At 36.7% G+C, this 21,382-nt stretch overlaps 1 protein-coding gene across 2 annotated transcripts in view; it reads right to left on the bottom strand.

The window, feature by feature from the left end:
- The window catches only part of KIF5B (kinesin family member 5B), a 34,833-nt gene that overhangs the window by 10,198 nt on the left and 3,253 nt on the right, over positions 1-21,382 (bottom strand). The window contains exons 2-19 of one of the 2 annotated variants that reach the window (XM_068673567.1): positions 15,951-16,038; positions 14,687-14,760; positions 14,039-14,143; positions 13,628-13,676; positions 13,266-13,321; positions 13,067-13,154; positions 11,590-11,714; positions 10,136-10,240; positions 9,565-9,710; positions 7,476-7,624; positions 6,262-6,455; positions 5,392-5,460; positions 4,122-4,328; positions 2,846-2,989; positions 1,857-2,045; positions 961-1,078; positions 563-624; positions 357-466 (exon numbers count right to left, since the gene is read on the bottom strand). In XM_068673567.1, coding sequence (XP_068529668.1) covers positions 357-466; positions 563-624; positions 961-1,078; positions 1,857-2,045; positions 2,846-2,989; positions 4,122-4,328; positions 5,392-5,460; positions 6,262-6,455; positions 7,476-7,624; positions 9,565-9,710; positions 10,136-10,240; positions 11,590-11,714; positions 13,067-13,154; positions 13,266-13,321; positions 13,628-13,676; positions 14,039-14,143; positions 14,687-14,760; positions 15,951-16,038 — 2,078 coding nt within the window. The remainder of the gene's footprint in view (positions 1-356; positions 467-562; positions 625-960; positions 1,079-1,856; positions 2,046-2,845; positions 2,990-4,121; positions 4,329-5,391; positions 5,461-6,261; positions 6,456-7,475; positions 7,625-9,564; positions 9,711-10,135; positions 10,241-11,589; positions 11,715-13,066; positions 13,155-13,265; positions 13,322-13,627; positions 13,677-14,038; positions 14,144-14,686; positions 14,761-15,950; positions 16,039-21,382) is intronic. The other variant, XM_068673568.1, reaches the window with a different exon arrangement.

Raw genomic sequence — 21,382 nt, 5'->3', positions numbered from 1 at the left:
AATGTTAGGTGTAATTTTAAAAGGACTAGAAAGAATAGGGAACAGACCTGCACATCTCTGTGATATCCAACAAAATTAAATCTAAAGCAGAAGAGATCTTTGCCTTCTCCCTGTCACCAGAAGCATCAAACAGAAGCCCATTAAGCTGCAATCCAAATCAAATTATCGACACTCAGTAACTAAGGCTTCTGATATGTTGTAATGGGTCAGTTGATTGAAACAAACCACATCCAGTAAAGCAACACTAATTAGATACTGCTGGAGAAAACCTTTGCCACTTCCTTCCCACCCTACCACACTTCTGTACTTGCACAGTTCAGCCATTTGGCAGTACCAAAATGATGACAATTGCTTACTCTTGGAGTTCAGTGATAAGTTTCTCCTTAGCATCAACTTCATCTCTCAGGCTACTGATTTGTTTCTGATGTGTCTCACGATGGCTCTGAATCTGCTGTTCCACAGCTTGCTATTATAAAGAACAAAAACATGTATTACACACTTTCAGAAGTTATACTTCATTTTGTTTAAAAAAAAAAAAAAAACAACAATTACATTAGCTTACCTTGACTTCATTTGCAGTCTGAACCTTGTTTAAGTGCTCTTTCTCCATCTCATGGACTTTTTCTAATAGGAACAGGGGAGAAAAGACGTTTTAGCCAGGAAGCTAAGCATTTACAGGGAAGAAAGAAGTAATTCCCCTCAGCCCAACACTTCAAAATTTGGAAAAAGTTATCCACCTGTCCCCACATGTACCAGTTGAATCAACAGCATCTTGAATTTATCCGTATCCTTAGCACTTGAAACAGCAAGTATGATTTTCTATTGACTAGTTCTAGATGTTCAGTAGCAAAATGCTATCCTGAAGCACCGCTCTTCAACCCAGACAGATGAATTTCCTATTTATTATTACATATTTAAACTTGGGTGGGGCAAGGACAGTCTATAAAAAGCTATGCCTACCTTGTGCTCGGAGTTGAACTAGTTCTTCATTAAGGGAATCCACAGACTCTTCCAGCTGTCTCTTCTTCTGTTCCACATTCTGAAGATACTCAGTCAACGACTTGATCTTGGCCTCATGCTTGTAGGAAAGAAAAAATTATTTACTTCAGAACTAGGTACCATGGAATTACTTCTGCATAAACACTATACTTATTTTTAAACAAGTAACCTGATTTCAAAACAAAAATGGTGCCAACCAAGCTTTCTAAGAAGAATATGACTACTTGAGTAGATCTGTAATGTGGCTTGCAAGACAACATCTTAAATTCATGCCATTCAATGAAACAAAGTAAGTTTTTTGGTAGGAGAATAAGTGTTTTTGAATGTTAAATACTATCTCAGGAAAGTGGTTCGCTGCATTTAGAAAAGAGTACTGAAATACACATCTTCTGATATAAGAGATGACTATCTGTATGGTCAATATAGAGAAAATAATAATACCAAAATATAGTCAATCAGGCATTAGAAGCAAGATTCATCTGCTATGCAAACCTACTGTAATATCACTGTGCTAATGCTACCTCTCCCACTTTCACCTTGCTGCATTAGGGCAGAGTACAACAGTGCCTTCTGTAAGATTTGCATTTGTAAGGGATCCTGTGACAGAACATACACACTCGAGTATTTAATACAATTGCTGCAAAAGCATTATCAGGCTGCAGACATATTGTAGAAATTCTGCCATCCTGTCACACAGTTACTCGAAGGACCCAAACTGAAGAGAGTATTCAGGACACAGCCAAGTCCTGTGGCTGTTCAAACGCAACTTAGTTAGGTGTCAAAAAGTTACTGCAACTTCCCCCCATAACAGGTTAATGGGATTCAAAAGAGCATTTAGGAAGAACACAAATATTTACCTGTGAAATACGGAGCTGACAGGCAGCTAACTCCTTTTCATTTTCTTCCATTTTCTTATTGCTTTCAGCTTGTGTGCCTTCTAACTGTTTGCATCGTTTTACCATTGTTTTTACTTCTGATTTCATTTTGCTAATGTACAGTCTTGCAACCGTGAATTCTTCATCTATCATGCCAGTTCCCTCCGGCTGCTGAAAATTGTGCAATCACATTTAAAAAGCTTAGATACAGAAACAGAATTAAAGATGAGGTGGAACAACTTAGTGCCTACCATCCCTGCCCCCACCCCAGCAGGTAATCAGAACACTTGGGCACCAAAACATAACTTCATATTACCTAATATTATTCTGAATTTATAATTCTGAACTTAACTGAATAACCTGGAAGTACAGCACACATAAAAGGTTACCTTCAACACCCCACCCCTTACAAGCTTAACACTTACAGACCTGACTCAGCCAGTTATACTTGTACCTGCAACTTATTACCAATAAGTTACTTTCAAGAGTTTGTTACAGCAGTCATTTCCTATTTACAGTTGTTCCCCTCCCCCTATCCAAATGCTTTTGTTCACACAAAGATAGTGAGTTGCATACAACACTGCTTATGTTCCTGTCGTACAGTCATTTTCTCAATTTATCTTTTATCTCAGTTCCACGTTCCATTTTTAATGTAACTAGCATCTTGATTGCCACTCCAAGTCCAAGATGATGCATTTTAAACTGCCATGTGAAATGGTTCTAATAACAGTATGAATGAAAACACTACTTCAGAAACCATGCCTGCTCTATCTTGTCTGTGCACAATCAATTTCTGTTTGGGACTTAGTAAGTCACAGGAGAAGCAAGGGATGACCGTGTGCCCAAATTACTAATGCGTATGAGGGTTACTATGGTAGTTATTTTTACTGTACTAAGAAAACTGACCCTACCTACCCATAATGTATGTGTGCCTGTGTGTGGCATTAAAAGCTTCGTCAACTAAACCTTACCTTGACATCATTATTTCCTACTGCAATTCCTATTTCCGCAAGATCTTTTAGTAAGGAGGCCATCATCTCTGTTGCTCGTTTCTTCTGATGGTTAGTCATTTCTTTCAGTTTTTGAAGCTCTGCATCTATACTGGCTAAAGTGACCTACAGTAGAAGTAGTTGTATTTTAGTAAACAATACACATTTTTAAAAACTAGTTTCATATTATTTAAAATATCAATATACAATTGCTACATTAAAACAACTACTGAAATATCACATTGTTTTCAAAGAGCATGTTTCAAAAAAATCAACTTAAGTAAATATTCCACATAGTAAATACATAGAAGTTCTACAATGACACTATTTCTTCTGAAAGAAAAGTTAAGTACCGGGGCAGAGGCCTTCAGCTCACAAAATGTGATCTTACAACTCAGCAACAAAATTTATGTCAACTTTGTTAAGCAGTATTCAGAATTATATATGGTTAAATGTTGCAGAGGATTGCATTTATAAGAGAAAAGGTACATGGACAACAAGTCCAACACTTTTTGCTATATCTGTAGAGCTCTTAACTCTCTCCTGCTTGAATATTAAAATACGACACCTAATTCTGAGTGTCCATAAGCACTGCAGTTACTCTACAGGAGACTTACAGTTGGTTTGAGCTGCTGTGGTTGTAGCAATGGCAGCTAAAGCAGCTTGCACACTCAGAAGTTGGTGGCTCTTTGCTGATCAGTTTTAAAAAAACACGCCTGAAGTTTTACAGCAGGAAAGTTCCAACTACTGATACAAAAGGATAGTTACTGCTTGGGTTAGCTGTGACAGACTGAGAACATTTAAGTGTCTTTACTTCTATATCCATCTCTCACTTCTGTCAACTTGCATCAGCATCAAAACCGTGCAATAATCTTGGAACATTATTGAGAAGACCAGCACAGTTACCAAGGATAGTTTCAGTAGGCCTGTAAAGATTAGGTGGCATGAAATGAACTATCAGAGCAAAGATGGAGAAGATGGAAACAGACTTTGACACAAGAACAAACCTTTTGGGCCACATCAGCCAGGAAAGAATTCTCAGAGGTTTTTACAAGGGAAATAAGGGGGAGAAAGAAAGACATAAAAAATTTATCAGTCACTTAAGTCATCAAATGAGTTTTCTGGTATTAAACAGGTTTTAGAATTAAACTCACTTTCCCTTGTGAAAACCTTTAAATGACTCCAAGCAAGAAACAGCTTGGAGATACAAGGCAAGAGTTTATTGAAGACTCAACAATTTTTTGACCCATTGTCCTACCGATTTTTGATTGAGTTCATCACTAAGCAGTTCATACTCCTTTGCCTTATCTTCTACTTCCTGAGACTTCTGATCATAATTGACAGCTAATTCTTCAAGGGCTTGTAGCACCTCTTTCACTTCCTCTTTAGAGGCATCATTTTCAGCCTGAAGGCGATTCAATTCTGCTTGCAGGTTGTCTTGGTCCCTTCTGGTTGATGCTAAAAGCTACAATGTTGATAGAGATTTATTTAAAACATGTCACCACCACCAAGAATTCTGCATTAACAAGTGAAATCTTAGTAATGCTTTCAACTGCTGTAACTGTCTATATCTGTATTTTTATGATGCCTAGCATAACAAAACAAGGACACTGAGGACAGATAAAAGAGAGGTACATTTATATAGAATTCTTCAGCTTCTGAAGTCTGCAAAATGGAAATGATTAAGGATGAAAGCACTTAAGACCAGCAACTGCAAATGTGCATGAAGAACTGCAAAAAGGTCAAACACTACTCAAGTCTGAAATTGTCAACAAGCTGGGGATTAAACTTTCAGCACTTTAACACTGTTAGCTGCTGAAGAATAGCTAGAACAAAACGAAGAATTGATAAAGATGCAGGTTTAAGTAAAGCGCAAATAACAGCTCCAACTTCCTGAGTCCTAAATCCATTTCCTTCTTGCCCTACGCACCAAGATTTTTTTTTTCATTTTATTTTTTAGACTTTGTAAACATAGAATTATTTGCTCTGATATCTTGGCGAAATGAAATTACTAGGTATTTTCCGATATATAATTAAGTTATATCACTGATAGCGTGCACATACAAATATTCTAGCAAGTGCAGCCTGAAGTAGCACTTAAATACTTCTCTTTTTATTAGGGACAATCAAATTCCACGCATACCCCCACCCACCATCTGTCAGTACAACAATATTGACAAGAGTAAACCATAAAACATATTTCTTACAGCAAACCAAGGTTTCTTAAGTTTTGACAAACTGCTAGCTTTGTAAGAAGGAAACAAGAGACTGTGTCTTTGTTTAAAGATTTCAGTTCCTTCTGCCTTCATGGATACTCAAACCTTGAGTAAACTGACTCAAACGTAGCCAGAAGCACAGCACAAGCAGGGAGAATGAATAAGCAGATCATTTCAAGTCTGACTTAAAAAAAACTATTGTACGGTAATAATCAACCATTTTACTCCCTTGTTGTAAACTACAGCCCATTCAGAACATCTCCAAAAGAAAAGTCAACAAAAAGCAGTACATAGACGCAAAAGCAAACTCACCTCTTCCTGATCCAACATTTGTGTTTTTAGTTTTTCTACTAGCTGGCTCTGCTGATTAATTTCTTCATCCTGCAGTTGAATTAAGACTGTGTTCAATACATTGACAAATATCACTGAGAAATAATAATCTAAGAGAAGGCAGCATCAGGTATCTACCCTTTCTAAATTCTGAGACCATTAGACAACTCAAAGCAATAAACATAAATATTTTTGAATCACAGGCTGATCCATTAACTTGGTGTATACGTATAAAACACTATGGTTCAAGGACAAAATTATGCCTGTGCTTCTGCAAGTCTTCTCCAAGTTGTTCCAGCTTCCAATAAATAAATCAGATATAATTAAAAGATTTTTCATATTCAGTATTACTGCTTTAGTTTGAAGTTATGTTCAATGTATGCACATTTTATTTGAAAGTAAGTAACTTCCAAATACCTTTTTTATTCTTTATCTACTCATGGTTTTCCTCCTTTTGGTAGCATTAATCCAAACTATCAGCTTGGAATGGCATACACCCAGAAAGCAGAAAGGCTATTCAAGATTCTCATGAGCTTTTTCTTTTTTTTTTTTTTTTTTTTTTTTTTTAAAAAAAAAGTTTTTTTCCCTCCCATGTGCACTTTTGCATTCAGTACACTTTTTAGTACTTTCAGCAAAGTGGGGAAAGCATCTAAGAATGGATACTCACTTAGTACCAGATGAAGCAATTTTGATATCTCTTAATTAGAACTTCAGAAATAGAATAGGTGCTCTTTGCAAATATTTAAAGAAGCTGTGCTAACAAATGAAGACTGGCAAATTAAGCATTACATAATGTAGCTCAAGACATATTTCCGAGATGTCTTATATTAAATAAGAATAAGAATGGCATACCTTGTCATCCAGTTGTTTGTATAGTTTAGCGATTTCCTCCTCACATTTTCTTCTCTCAGCATCGGTGAAATTGCCAGTTACTCCAATTGTGGTTGCTGGTTTATCATTAACAATAGTAATATCCTTGTCCACTGCAAAAGCTTCTAAGTTGGCCTTCTCCTTGTCAAACTGTTCATCGACAGGTACAGTCTCCCCTTAAATAAAGGAATATAAAGTATTTTTACTTTGATAGGTAGACATCTTTACTGCTAAACTATCTACTTTCTATTTAAGAGTATTTGTTCAGTTTCACTTTTACCCCTTTATGTTCATTAACCCTTTTCTGATGAGAATACTTGACTGACTTCACATAAACGCCTCACACTCTAGTTAAGGCACTTCTCTGGTAAACTAACTACATTCCTTAGTGCCTTATTACAAAGCATTTTACACAGTCCTTGGATGATGTGGGCTCTTTCCAACATTCCAGTATCTTGTGTCAATATTCTTAAAGCATAATACTTAACTTTTCAGGTGTGGCCTCATACCACCTCTACACGAGACATGAAAAAAATCACATCCCACTCAACTTAAGTGAGACCCTTTTTTTTTTTTTCAGATCTACTTTAAAATGTGGTGCAGGAATTGTCTGCATGATTGCAAAGTCACCTTCTGAAGCTGTAAACTCCAGCATACATCTGTAAGTAGGGTCCACGTTCCTCTTTTTCTGAATTTATGGTTTCATAATTAACTTGCATTTTGCCAGACACTTCAATCAAAAAGAATTCAATCATTCAGAGAGGATGGACACGTATTATCTACTGTTAGCACTTTTTTTTTTGTCTATAGAAGTATTTGAGCTATAAAAAAGAACAAAACCTTATAAGACTGATGAGAATTAGAAACACAGGTAACTTTCATCAGTTTCTGGAATTACAATTAATATATATATTTATCTGGGAGAAGGAATTATATGTGTTTAATAGTTTAACTAGGTCCGGTTCTGCTAGTAAATCAACTATTGAAGAACCTAACACCAACATACTTTCAGACGTTTTTACCAGTATGTGATTATTAAAAGCCGTTCTAATGAAAAACAGAAAGCTCCAATGTCAACCTAATAATCTCAACCTAATATCCCATCATTAATATTCTTACTTCTGTCTGGCATGGGGTTCTTCAGTACTTTTCGCGTCTGCTTTTCTGAAATTTGCATAATACAAATTTCTTCTTACCATTCCGCCATCTGTTGAGTTCATTTTCTAGCCACTGTATGGTGTTCCGTAGAGTCTTGTTTTTCTCTTTTTCTTTCTCATACTTTTTCTTCCATTGTTCTGCAGTGAGCTCAACATTGACACAGACTGTGTTCTTAATGGTCTTTGCTCTACATAGGAAGACAGACCACTGAAACTGTGTTTTTTGTTTTAATTATTTTTTAAGAAAAGAACGTAAGGCTTTTAAGTGAAACTCTCTCATATCACTGGTAAATGTGTAAGCAACTTCCACCTTTTCCAAAAGCTTGTCTCTACTCTGTGCCAATTTAATGTTCTTTCAGTTGGATAAATACAACCATTAATGGACCGAGTAATACAGTAAGCTTTACAACAACTGAACATCTCAAGCTTATTGAGTTAGAAAAAGTTCAGCTGTATACTTTCACCAGAGCTGGGACTGTGCATATCTTTGAACGAAGGGCAGCATTTACCATATCTAACAAACATTTCTCCAACAGAGCATAATACGTTTAGGGTGTAAATAATCTAGCTTAAAGAACTGCTCATTTCACCTAAAAATCCAGTGACTAGATTTCCACTAAACAAAGAGGTATATGAGCTGTAAAGCTCAAATGCATTTAATTCAGGTGACACAAGGTCAGGCAAATCTCATCCAAATGCATCAGCTCTGGAAACAAAGCTACAAGTACTAATAAAACTATATGAAGTTAACATGTAGTTTTTACATTAGTGCTGTACCTTGCTTATCTCAGTAACTCTTATGTACTACCACCAAATAGCCCCCTCCCCAAAGATGAAAACAGAAGAAAACTTAATGGTAGTTAGGAATACACCCCAGCATCCAATATTATGACTCCGATAAGGATCTTTTGCAAAGTCTCATTGGGACCAATTAGTGCTTTTCCTGCTAAGTTACGTAATATTTACTTAACATTCAGTTACTACTCCTGAGGGTTTCAGCATAAACTTAACATCCCCAGAAGGCTGAGATAATATATCAGACTAATGAAGGTGACTGAGATAGAAATATGCTCCTGCAGCTCCTCCAGAAGTCAAGAGCAAGGAACAGTGAATCTACAGAGCTACAGTTGGAAGACATTTCCTGATATCTTGTGCTAGAAATACTATGAGGAAAAGACTTCCTAGATACCAGAAGGAGACCAAACAGGAATTCCGCTGCTACAGAACACAGTCATTACTAAAACAGCTATTAAGTGCCTATATTCTGCCAGATTTTAAGGAGTTCCAAAGTCATCTAGTCTACTTTCCATTAGCAAAGTCTTCTCCAAAAAGCTGAAAACTGTATCACTGAACTAAAATTAAAGAAGTATACTAACAAAAAAAACAGATGAAGTAAATGAAATGCTGATAGCTTCTGTAATCTGCTCCAGTAAATGCAGTGATTAAGCCTAGCATTCAGAAACTGGAATATTAATGTGGAACGTTAGTAGAAGTGTGGCAAAGACGACATGCCTAACCAGGTATCAAATTCTGAGTAGGTACTTAAAAATTCAGTTACAAATTACATAGGAATTTACAAGTATTAACTCAAATGTTACTAGAACACTAAGACAGGAAACAGACTAGAAAATGTAATTCAGTATACTATAAAATAAAGGGTAGCAGACAACAGGCTCTCCCTTATATCTTCCTGAATCCAAAACTATACACTAAACTGCATTTTGAGCCAAAATGCACATGGTCCTTCTTGAAATACTGGCTTCAGGATCCTGTCCAGTTTAAAGATGTTTGTATAGATCACAACACCTAGCCATGTGTGCACTGAAGAATTAAAGAAAGTAAACACTAACTAATTAGGTTTAGGAATCTTGACTGAGTAACTTATTTCTCATTCTGCATTTATTTCTGAGTTTAGTAAGATCAAAATATTGAGGTACACTCACATGTGCAATCAATCAGCAGTTAAGATCTCAAACTCCACATTTTTTTAAGAATGGACTTCGTTTATTGTTAGAGGTTTACTTTATCAGTTGTTGTTAGGCAGGATACACAACTGCACACACAGCGCTTAACTTTTCTTGCGAAATTCTGTTTCTTGTCCCTCTTATCTTTTAAGTCATTTACTCACCTTTGGCCAAAGAGAAGAGTAGATTTTGTTTCAGACTCATTGTATGAAGACGGAGAACAGCAAATAACAATAGTGGTTCTGCAATTACCCCCTAGTGAATCTTGAAGGATTCTAGTCATCTTGCTATCACGATACGGAACATAAGTCTACCAAGAAAACAGTTAAATGAATCAGTTACAGTTTTTCAGACGTGTTATTTACTTTGTTGAAGAGTAGTATTTTATCTAGGTATAGTCTCATTAGAAAGATTAAGTTCTACTTTAATTCATAAAGCATGCAGCTTCATGAATTCACTATATTTGTACAGGATGACAAAGTCTTTTTATGTTTGGTAACTTCTAGAGTACAAAGAAATTTTTGGTGTGTTTAGGTCCCTTAAATACAACTTTATTATTCATCAGTGACAACACAGTACAAGAGTAATATTTGTTTGCAATGTATTGGTGTAACTGGATTAGTTTAGAAGACTCCACACAAATCACTAAGATCAATGGAGAAATTCTTCATAATATATCATTCAGATACAAGCCTTTAACCTTGATGCATACAAAAACAAGAAGAAAACACTTACACTGCTTTCAGCCAAAGCTGAGATGACATTTCCAAGAGCAGATAAAGACTTGTTGATGTTCTTGGCTTCATCTAACACAGCACCTTCTGCTCCAGTTTTACTAACCTATACAATATTTTAATAAGTTACTAGATACATCTGTAAAAAAATCTTCATATTTAATATAAAACTTGAATAATTTCCTCACTTTTAAGTCAGTCTTCCTGACTTTATGAAGTATTCATAAGCCAGCTGCATTAGAATAAGCAAATTATTCCTCAAACCCCATTCCTGATTCACCCTTAGTCAGCGGTCAACCTTAAAAAAAAGACAAACATGCCCACAAAAAACACTGCTACATAACCAGCACTGAATATAACAGGAAGTCTTATTAGCAAGAAAACCTTATGAGAACACAGGTTTTAAATGCTGAATTTGACCTACAGGAATGCTCTAGGAACTTCTGTAGGCATCAGCAGAAATGTAGAAAAAAAGCTACATCCTGACAATTCTATTTATCTTAGCTCTTCTGCCTCACAGCCAAATTTGACTCAGTTCTATAACCCTGCTTTTACTATTCTTCTCATCAAGCTGCGATCATGAACACAAATAAACAATTCTATTTGCTTATGTTTAATGTAACCCAAGACAAGACACAAAAAACTAATTTCTTTCATGAGGGCTTGAAAAATTGCTAAACAAAAGTTTGTTATATACATTGAAAGGAACAAGGCTACAGAGAATGGAGATCTGCAGCCTGATCCTTTAAAGTCTGTTTTCACTTTAGTACCTCCAGTTTCATTCTTATTAAAAAAAGACAAAAACTAAAAAAGATTACCATGAAGAAACATTCAGAATAAACAAAGGATCAGAGATGACAATGTTATAGAACAACGTCAAAGGCAACACTAAGCAGGACAGACTGGAGACAAATAAGAATAATCCCAGAAGGAAAGAAGGAATAACATCAAAAATTTAGGTCTTAAAAAGGTAAATTACAGTAAGAAGGGTAACAGTAATACAGAATAAGCAACATGGTAGATGGTATTTCCTTCCCTTCTTTAAACTACTAACACAGGAAAGCAAGCTGTCGTTGTAATGTTCATCAGAACTTCAAAATAAGGAACTTGGTACCACTACAAAAGAAAATGTAGATATCCCATATCCATAAATACCCTTTTGACTCCAGTACCTGTCTAGCCAACACACCTATACAGTTTTTCTTGCTCTCAGACACTGAAACTGAACTCTAGCCTACTTCCCCACCCTGTGCCATATTTACAAGCCCTCACTCCAGAAATGCAAATATGCTTAGAGGTAGTATTTAAAATCCAGTAAAGACTAGGACCACATTTCAAGATCAAAGTTAAAAAGACAACTCACAGATGACAACTGAACAATCAATATTACTGGAAAGTGTTCAATTGTGAAAAATAGATCATTCTTTAAAGAATGAAAAAGGAATGTAACGTTACCTTTTCACTACCTGCCAAATCCACAAGATAAAGCTTTCCACTTAGCTTCTGTTCTGTTTGAGTATTCTCTTGTTTTACATTAATGAGAAAAATACTATGACTTCGAGAGCTGTGTTCATTCATATCTATAATAAAAAGAAACATATAAACTGTCAAAAATACTTGTATAGCCACTCTAACTTGACTAAATAGTATCTTCCCAACACTGAAGCAAGAAATTTAAAGCAAATGAAACTGAACACAGTATTCTCCCTGACAGTAAAGGTAGAGGCAGCAACCAGTGGTACCACTTAACAGAGTAACAAAGATCCAGTCTCCCTTGGGCTTCTATTAATACCACAAACATGCTGATAAGGTTGGCTAGTCTGTCAACTATGGATGTCACACTTAATCTAATGTATTAGAGCAGAAGGCACACATTCACTATGATACCACAGCACTTTGTTTGCAGTATATTGCATTTAATAGTTTCATGAAAATTTGAACTAGATGGCCAAACTCTCTCACATCTCCTTCTGGTTTAAATACTTACTGCCCCCCTCTACTGTGAGGCATGCAGGGTAAAAACTTGTATTGAACTTGAATTACTTTAAATCGTTAACATAATCTAAGCTGACTGCAATCTAAATGATAATGTCTGTCTACTTCTTTCTTTTAACCATAAACCCTTCATAGGCTTAAAAGGACCAGCTAACTGATACCACAGAAGCAGCTGAACATGAAAGAACACCTTTCTTTACAAATTTGTGCTGTTTCTGTTATTTTGCCTAGTCTCCATTTCAGAAGCTGAACACCTACGAACAATAAAGTGAAGAGGAGAATTTTTGCATTATCAGTTTTGTTTTTTTTCCAATTCCCAATTCTTAACCAAAGACTTGGGATATATATATATATATTTTTTGTAACTGCATGTTCTTTCTTCTCCTAAATAAATGGGAAAAATAACTGACAGACCTCCGTCATTTTCTAATCCTGATTCTTATGGAGTTTGGAGACCCATGACTTGACTCCTTGCAACACAGCTGTGTGCCTCAGGCCAAAACGCTTGGGACAATGGGATGCTGCTTAAATCTGCAGCATGTCTGAATATATATTCTGATCAGCCCTTTTTAGAAGTTGCAACAAAATTGACAAACTGTAGTTGAGCCACTGTGCCTTACTTGTAGATGCATAGGTTAATTGGAACTTCACAAGCTGGTATCCTATGCTATTCCTAACGCAGGACTAAACTTGTTTTCCCCTCTAATGATTTAGAGCTCTTCACTGATCACTTAATTTCTCTTTCCAATGCAAGCTTAAGTAATAGCATCTAACAAGAAACAAATTGAAAGACTTGTTTCTTAAAAAGATGCTGAAACTGCTTGCATTAGAGCTTTAAAACACCACAATTTAGTTCACCATTTTAGTCTGCCCCACTTTTTAAGATATACCAGAAGGTAACCAATAAAGCACTAAAGGAGATAAGGATAACACTTACTTGTAACTGCTACATGTCGGTTCGACTTTCCTTCATCTATAGTATCCATAACTTCTTCTGGACTACATACAAAACGCTCTGTGCAACCCTTTAAAAAAAAAAAAAAGAGCAAAACAAAAGGTAAAGTACCAACTAGCCAGAAGTAAAAGGTATATACTAGAAGAGTAGGAGACCAAAATGGTATCAGACCAACACTAACCTTTACATAGGGAACTCTATTTTTGTCTTCATGAACAGAAAGATTGGTCTTTGAAACTGGAAGAGAAAAAGTTCTAAAGCTAAGGCATCTATGATTTTTTTGGACATTTATTACACATACAAGTCACAGATGTTATTTTTCAGCAACACTTTTCAAAACCAAACATACATTAAACAACCACTACTGCAGCTTTAGTTGCATCATATGGATTAGCTGCACGCTTTCTTATTTTGATGTACCTATAACATATGGACTACTATTAGCACACTGCATATTTATCTTAGTATCACACTACAACTTTTTTTTCTTCACATTTCTCTCCAGACAGATTTACTTGCTATGTTCAATAATAAAAGGCTTACCATCCAAAAGGTCCCTTATTTTATCCAAGTATATTTCAAAATATGACACCTAGAAGTGTGAAGGGAAATACAGATACAGCATAAGAAAACAAAAATGCTTAGCTTTTCAACCACAAAGATCCAGTATGATTATTATGAACTAAAATACACCGTTAGGAAGAAAATATTTTTATCTAAAGCTTCAAGCACTATCAGCACTTCCATTGGTTATCAATATAACCACCATCACTGTTTAATGGAAATGAGATTGAAATGTTAACTTAATTTGTTAAGAAGTGCCATTTACTTCTGAAATAACATTTAGATTTTCCAAACTACAGGCATTCGAAACAGATAAAGAACATCAATGTAACCGCAGACTACTTGTAGTTATAACATAAATTAAATAATTAACACTAAAGAAAAGTTTACCTTAATATGAAATTCAAGATTCTCATCCATAGAGTAAATATAATTAAAAATGTCTTGCACTATTCTTGGAATAATTCCCATTCCATCTGGGTCGTGAAGCTTCCCCTTATTAGAAAGAGAAACAACAAAACATTCATACTTAATCCAACAGCACCAAGTACTTGAAGGAGAAACAAAAAGTCAGACAAGCTAATTTTAAAATGCTGGCAGGTACAGTGTACTTATGTTATCTGTAGAGGAAATGTCTGACCGCCCACTTCGGCCCAGCTTTTGCCAGGAGCTCCCAAACAGCTAAAAGTGAGAAATCTACCATGAATGATATTCTTGTGTTTCTAAAGCCAGCTACTCAGGGCTAAATAAATTCAGTAATTGCCATTCTCAGTCCTCAAAAACATCTTGGGTATCCAAATGTTGCAATGGAAAAGAAAATTGAAATGAAAGATCTGGATGCCCCAACTCTGGAAGCATTCAAGGTTAGGTTGGACAGGGCTTCAAGCAACCTGATCTACTGGAAGATTTCCATGCCTGTGGCAGGGGAAGCTGGAACCAGATGGTCTTTAAAGGTCCCTTCCAACCCAAACCATTCTGATTTTGTGATGAAAATAGAGGACAACGATATTAAGATAAAATTATTTCAAGATTCCTTACTTCCATTGTGTGTGTCTTTCCAGATGATGTTTGCCCATAAGCAAATATTGTACCATTGTACCCCTCAAGTACATCTAGAAGGAAAGAGTATTTTCATTAGCGTTAATTTCCTTTAGAAGGAAAGTCAAATGAAACAGAAACACAAGCAGACAGTTTCTAACACATTTATCAAGTTAAATCATTCCACGTTTGGGAATGATGTTCCTCCCTACCCCTTTAAATGTAATAAGCTACCACTGACTCTATTTTAGAAGTTTACTCTATTAGATTCCTTCAGCCAGAAAAATCAAGACTTCGGAGTCAGGAACAAAAAGGAAATCAATACAACTGCTAGGTTGAACAGATTGCCTTTGACAATTCAGAGGAAGAAATCATACATGAGAACATTACGGTATTTGCTGCCTTCACAGTAAAATTTAAGTGTCTGATCGTTAAGGCAATAGGCTATGCCCTAAGTTTCAAGTACCTTACCCTTCAGCCATAGGTTTGTATTTTAAATCATGAATGAACCAACACCAAGTTTTAAATTGAGAAGTAAGGTAGTTTTGTTTGTTTATTTAAAAGTCAGTTACTGTGGAATCACATCCAACAAGCAAACAAAGAGAAACAAAGATTAGATTTTTAGATGGGGGAAGGGGAGCAAAGGGGCTGGGTACGATTCTTAGTTAACTCCATTTTTTTAAGGAACAAACTTCTGATCTAATCCTGATTACTATTTAACTCACTGAAGAGTTAAATGCTCGCAGGAGCATGGATTTTTTTTTTTTTTTACAGCAATTCATTTTTCTGATGATTAATACGAGTTTGAAAAAGAATCACATCAAAAGCCTCCTTTAAACTGTGTATTAAATTAAAAAGCTAAGAAAAGTTCAACAGTCTACATATGGTTTCTCAAGTTTCCTTTCATCTTGCATTCCTCCAAACTAAAACAATTGTAGGATGTTTTCTGATACCAATAAACAAACTCCTCACAAGTTATTTTCAAACAAAAGCCAGTCTTTTATTAATTTCATACCAATTGTTTTAAGCAACCTTCTACAGAGATTTTTAAAAATATAACAACAGGTAAATATTATCAAACATGGCAAACAACTGAAACAGCATTTTTTAGCACTGACATATCAGCTCAACTACAGAGTGATTTTATACTGCTATGAACAATGTTGGCTCTTATTAAATACTGCAAGGGAAAAGGGAAGCAACAGAAGTATTACTTTTCAACTTCAAAATCCACACAAATATGACACAGCTTGTTCCACCTTACCTTTGACAATCTTTTTAGCACAATCATTGTATACTTGTTCCTGGGATGTGTTTGACTGGAATACACGGTCAAATATATATGGCTTGGACTGTAGAAAGAGACACAGAAGAATTACTTATGAAAAATCCTGTAAGTACAACTGAAAGGTGTTTGTTCACATAGTTTAGAAGTAGCCTATTCAGTCTCAGTCCAACCTTACGTTTTATTTTAAGTACTTCAAGGCTGTAGTGAGGAAATCGGCTTATGTATGTAGTTGTGTTGCCTAACTCTTCACAAGCTTGCCTACAAATAAGGCCTTGAATTAAATATATTTGGTTTCAAAGTGCAACCTAAATAGTTCTCCAAAACTGTTCTGCCACATGACCTCAACTTACTTGATTTACAATGTAAACCAATGCCTAGTCTGTACATCTGAGAACCCTTTATTGTCTTCTTTATTCTCTTCCACTCCTCTGGTAGTGTGTTTACTCTGGTAAACCCAAATTACTAAGAGCAACTTACACCACATCACACAGAATAGCTGTGTTCATAGTATTCATTAAAAACCTCAAACCAAAAGAAACACTGAGATCACCTACAGTCAGCACAAGAACTATTTCTCCATACACAATAACCCTAGAATAAAGCTCCATAAACAGAAGGAAAAGGCCACTTTGGGGGAAGGGAACCTTTCACAGAAGGCTCATTTCGGAAGACCCCAGAAGAGGAAGCTCTGACATAGCTTTCTGAAAGGAATGCTGGATTCTTATAACAGTTATAACCAGCTGACAGACCATTAGGATATGAATTATTATGCTCATCTTAAGCTGAAGTTTTCATAGCATTTTTGGACCTTGATTTAGCATCTTTGCAGACAGCCAAGGTTTACACAGGTTCTAAATCAGTTCCTGCTGCTCAGCTCACTGCAACTGTTAAGTGCTCCATTTTGCCTAAATTTAATTCGTCATCATCCTGTCCCTCCCTCCCCCAAGGATACTCTGGAACTGCCTCGCTGGCAGTGAAACAAGTCTAGTTTCCATCTTTCGCCCACCCACCACATTCCCCAGCCTGACCTTCCATTTGCCTTTTAATAATATCTAGCAGAACACCAAACAAAGCTCGTTAGATCCAACGCGTATCCATCTGCTTAGAGGGCTCAAATTCAGATAGATGAGCTCTCCCTTGGAAAAAATAAAATAATTACAGAGTTCACTGCGTACATATGCTTAAGAAACCACAAGACTCAGTAAGCTAGAACTATCCCTAAGGTGCTAAAGTCTGCCAGAACATTTCTTTCACAGAGGGGAAATCACAAGCCTTCCCAATTACTCATTTTAGCTTTAAAGGCACCTCCAATTCTTATGTTCTAGAGGTAGAATAGATGCCACTATATACACCAGAAGACAAACAACCAAGTCCAAGTAACCCTCAGGTAAGAAAATAAAGGCTGAGAACACGTTATGTAAAAAGGTTAAGTCACTGTGGAAAAGATAACACTGGCCTTACATTTTCTCTCTCACGAGCAGCTATTATTTCAAAAAGCCTTCAACTTTGCTGCAAGTAACACTGCAAGTTACCCACACGGCAAAACTTTAGGCAGATTTGTTTCACGCTCAAGATCATCTGTGTTTGTATGAGTCCAGAGAAGGCCACGAGGATGATCATGGGTCTGGAGCACCTTTCCTGTGCAGACAGGCTGAGGGAGCTGGTGCTGTTTGGCCTGGAGAAGAGAAGACTCCAGAGAGACCTTATGACTTTGAACAGATGAAGGGGGTTCATCAGAAAGATGGGGAGTGACTTCACCAGCGTGTGGAGTGACAAGTTTTTAAATTGAAAGAGAGTAGATTTAAATTGGATAAAAGAAATCAATTTTTCCACAGTGAGGGTGGTGAGGCACTGGCACAGGTTGCCCAGAGAAAGCGTGGATGCCCCATTCCTGGCAATATTCGGGCAGGCTGGATGGGGCTTTGGGCAGCCTGGTCCAGTGAAAGATGTCCACAGCAGAGAGCCTGGACTAGATGATCTGTAGAGGTCCCTCCCAACCCAAACCACCCTGTGACTCTATGATCACTGCAAATAATCCATGCAACGTTAAATTTTATTAGCTTAAATTGTTAAGTTCTCCAAACTATTATCTAACTATTTTCAGGAGTAATAACTCCAATTAAGTTGCATCTTCATAAAATTTTCAAATATTTTAGAAGAATACGGGAAAGTTCATGGACAGGATATTTGGACAGTTTATGTAACCACTATTAACAACACTACCTCCTCACAAATCCCAACACAACTTATCTTTGCTGTCCCCAACAGAGCATGACAACTATGAGAACAGAAAAGTCCATTGAAATGCAAACATTTTCCATACTATATGTGTTTGAATGTACACACATTTCATATTTCTATATTATTACAGAATATATCCAATGCCAAACAGCAGTTTTTTTATTCCCTTCAAAGAAATCCGGCTAAAAATAACTAAATGAATGAAACCAGCCCACTTCCCAGTACAGGAAGATGCCTTGTTTGTAATCTACTGTACAAAAGACCTGAGCTGGTCTGCAACTATCCTGCAGCCTACTGGTTCTGAAAAGCTTTTCTTCTCTAAGTTTTAAATGCTGTTCAGAGGCAAGGTCCTCCCCAATGCACACACACTCTTCTGGCAAACGAAGGCTGAATGATTTACACTCTTCTTTTTCATCTGTGTAAAAGGAAAATTTAGTCTACTAACTCAAGACTAATCCCTAGACACAGAATACTTTGAGACTAGTTACTCTAATTTGGCTCTGTTCTCTTATGAAGGCATCTGAAAAGTAACTTGAGAGTATCTCCTAATTACTGTCTCTTTTCATTTACAAAGTGTTAATATAAAGAATAGTGCACATGATGAATGCCATAGATTAGTACGATGAGGAAGCCAAGCTGCAAGGACTTCACGCAGGCAATAATGCCTTTAATTGGAATCTGTCACGTGCCTCACAGCTTTCCCTGTATAAATAAAAGAGATCAATCTCCCTCAACAACCACTACCAACTACAGAAATTAATTGCAACCCAAAGAATCCTCAAAACCAGCCCTGTTCAGACCCCATCCCTTGCGGGTGGTGCGTGATGTATTTGTTTACATGCCCTCAGCATTACACTTTTCTAGACGAAGCTCAAATACAACTTCAAAGCATTCAAAACCCCAGTTACATCCCTTCCTCCCCTCCCAGCCTGCAGTACATCTCTTTATCACACCTGTGACAAACCCACATCAGAGGCACGTCCCTCCTCCATCATTAGGGAATCAATACCTCCCCAAGTAGGTTTAACCAAGCAGGTTCCTGGATAATTACATTTAAGAATACAAGTTACTCCCACCTAGTGGTTTCACATCAATGACACCTGCATACCATGTTTTATCACTGCTCTTACAGTCTACTTTCTGCTGTAAACAAAGCAGGAATAGTATCACACAGATTACCCTGCCCTAGAAAGCCTGGTCATTACCTTTAAGGGATTAATCAAGACAGATTAAAGTGTCAGATATTTTTTTCTGCATCAGATGCCTTTTCTTCCCCAAGAAGTAAACAGTTGGATAACATGAAGGTAATGAAAATATAAGAGGCCCAAGCAGCATTACCACAAGACATCCACAGTGGTTGTAGCAACGTATTGGCACTAATGGGATATGATGCTGCTTGACATACTCCAAAATTTTCAGCAATCCTACTAAAACCTACAAAAAAAATTAAACACATGCCCTATAAATGACACAATGCATCAAGCAACCAAGCCGAGCCTCCCACTTCCTCTCTCCAGAGAGGGGATTTGACACTTACATTCACTCCTTGCCTGGCGTTTGTTCTGCTATCAGCCAGCAGCCAGCTCTCATAGCTTTGTACTAAAGGATGTTGTCCCACAGCAAAAACTTTGCAAGCACTCAGAAAGAACATCTGCCTTCACGACTGAAGCAGTAGCTGACCTGAACATAGGGTTTACATTCAAGCAGAGAGTTTTGCAGTTAAAGACCAGCTGTTAACCTCCTCTTGCTATAACAGACCACTGAAACACCACCATACCTGCCCTAACTTCGCCTCAGAGGGAGGCTGAAGCAAGAAGTAACGGGCCTACCTCCCTCCTTTACATTTTGCAACTTTAGTGTTCTTCCCACGAGCACAAAATACGTGAAAAGAAAAGCCTCACACCCCATGATCTCTGGAAAGTATGATGTCAAATACCTGACTCAGTTCTTCCCATCGCTAAGCTAAGGTATTACTGCTTGAACACACCTACCAGGGCTTTCTTCTTGTCCTAGCTCTACGCTTAGGAAACTGCAGCTGATACGGAGCAGTTAGTGAAATACAGAGCAGTTAGCCAATCTCTGCTCTTTCTGCTTCATTTTACTTATTTCTGTGCAAATATTGCACTTGAAGCATCAACACGAACACAGTTAATTTTTGCAGCAGTTATTTATTATTGAAGAAGGACTAAAACATCAGATTTTAATCACAAAAAAGTGACTGCAAACTCCATTTCCAGCATGAAAGCAGAAGTTTTGGAACAAGAGTTTGAGCAAAGCTTTGCTTTAGCACAATGTTTCTTATAAAGATAAGTCAATGCTGCTAGCATAAGAACAGTCACTGAATTTCAGAACAAAAAATAAACACGAGACAAGCAAGGTGTTTCAAGCAAGTGGTACAGCAACCACTGAGCATCATCCTTTAAATATCACTGTGGGAGTATTTGCTTTCTGTTAAATTGTCACACTGGTATATTCTGAAAAATGTCTCCATTATCCACCACTTCATAGAAATACTAAAAAACAACACTGAAATAACACCATTGTTTCAGCTAAAGATTATTTTTGATTTATGTTTTAAGTTGTACTGCAAGCACTAATTATTTTGTGTTTCTAGTCAAGTGTGTGCTTTTATTCAAACTAGTAAAATAACAGAAAAGTTTTCAAGAACATACTTTGCTTCTTACATTTACATGGTCCAGCACAGCCTTTCTGGCAGCAACACACATGAATGACATTTTCCTTTTGAATAATCTTGTGCCAAAAGCTCCAGTAATAACAAGTGATCTTCATTAATCTGACTCTAATGCAACTTAAACCTAGCTCTGCTCTCATTTACTATCCAATATTAGTTAAAAAGGCAACAAAAGAGAAAGCTAAATGTCTCGAATTCTTCACAGTGGTTACAGCTTAAACCTAGGAAACAGGACTTTATACAAATATGAGAATACAGGCAGGCAGATTTTTTTTTTTAAGCCATAAAATAATTAATATACTATAATCATGACTTGAAACATCTGGAGGACAAAGGGATACCGCCTATTTGTATGACTGTCCATAACGCCTCACCACTTCAGCCATTTGATAGTAGTGTTTTCAGTTTAGGCGTCAGTCCGAAAAAGACCAAGTGTGACTGTATTCAGTGATTTATCTTTTGGACAGTTGTGAGA

The sequence above is a fragment of the Anas acuta genome, chromosome 2 (genome assembly GCF_963932015.1).
Source record: "Anas acuta chromosome 2, bAnaAcu1.1, whole genome shotgun sequence".
Taxonomy (NCBI): Eukaryota; Metazoa; Chordata; class Aves; order Anseriformes; family Anatidae; genus Anas; species Anas acuta.
Note: the sequence above shows the minus strand (reverse complement) of the source record. Positions and strands in the feature narration are given on the sequence as shown.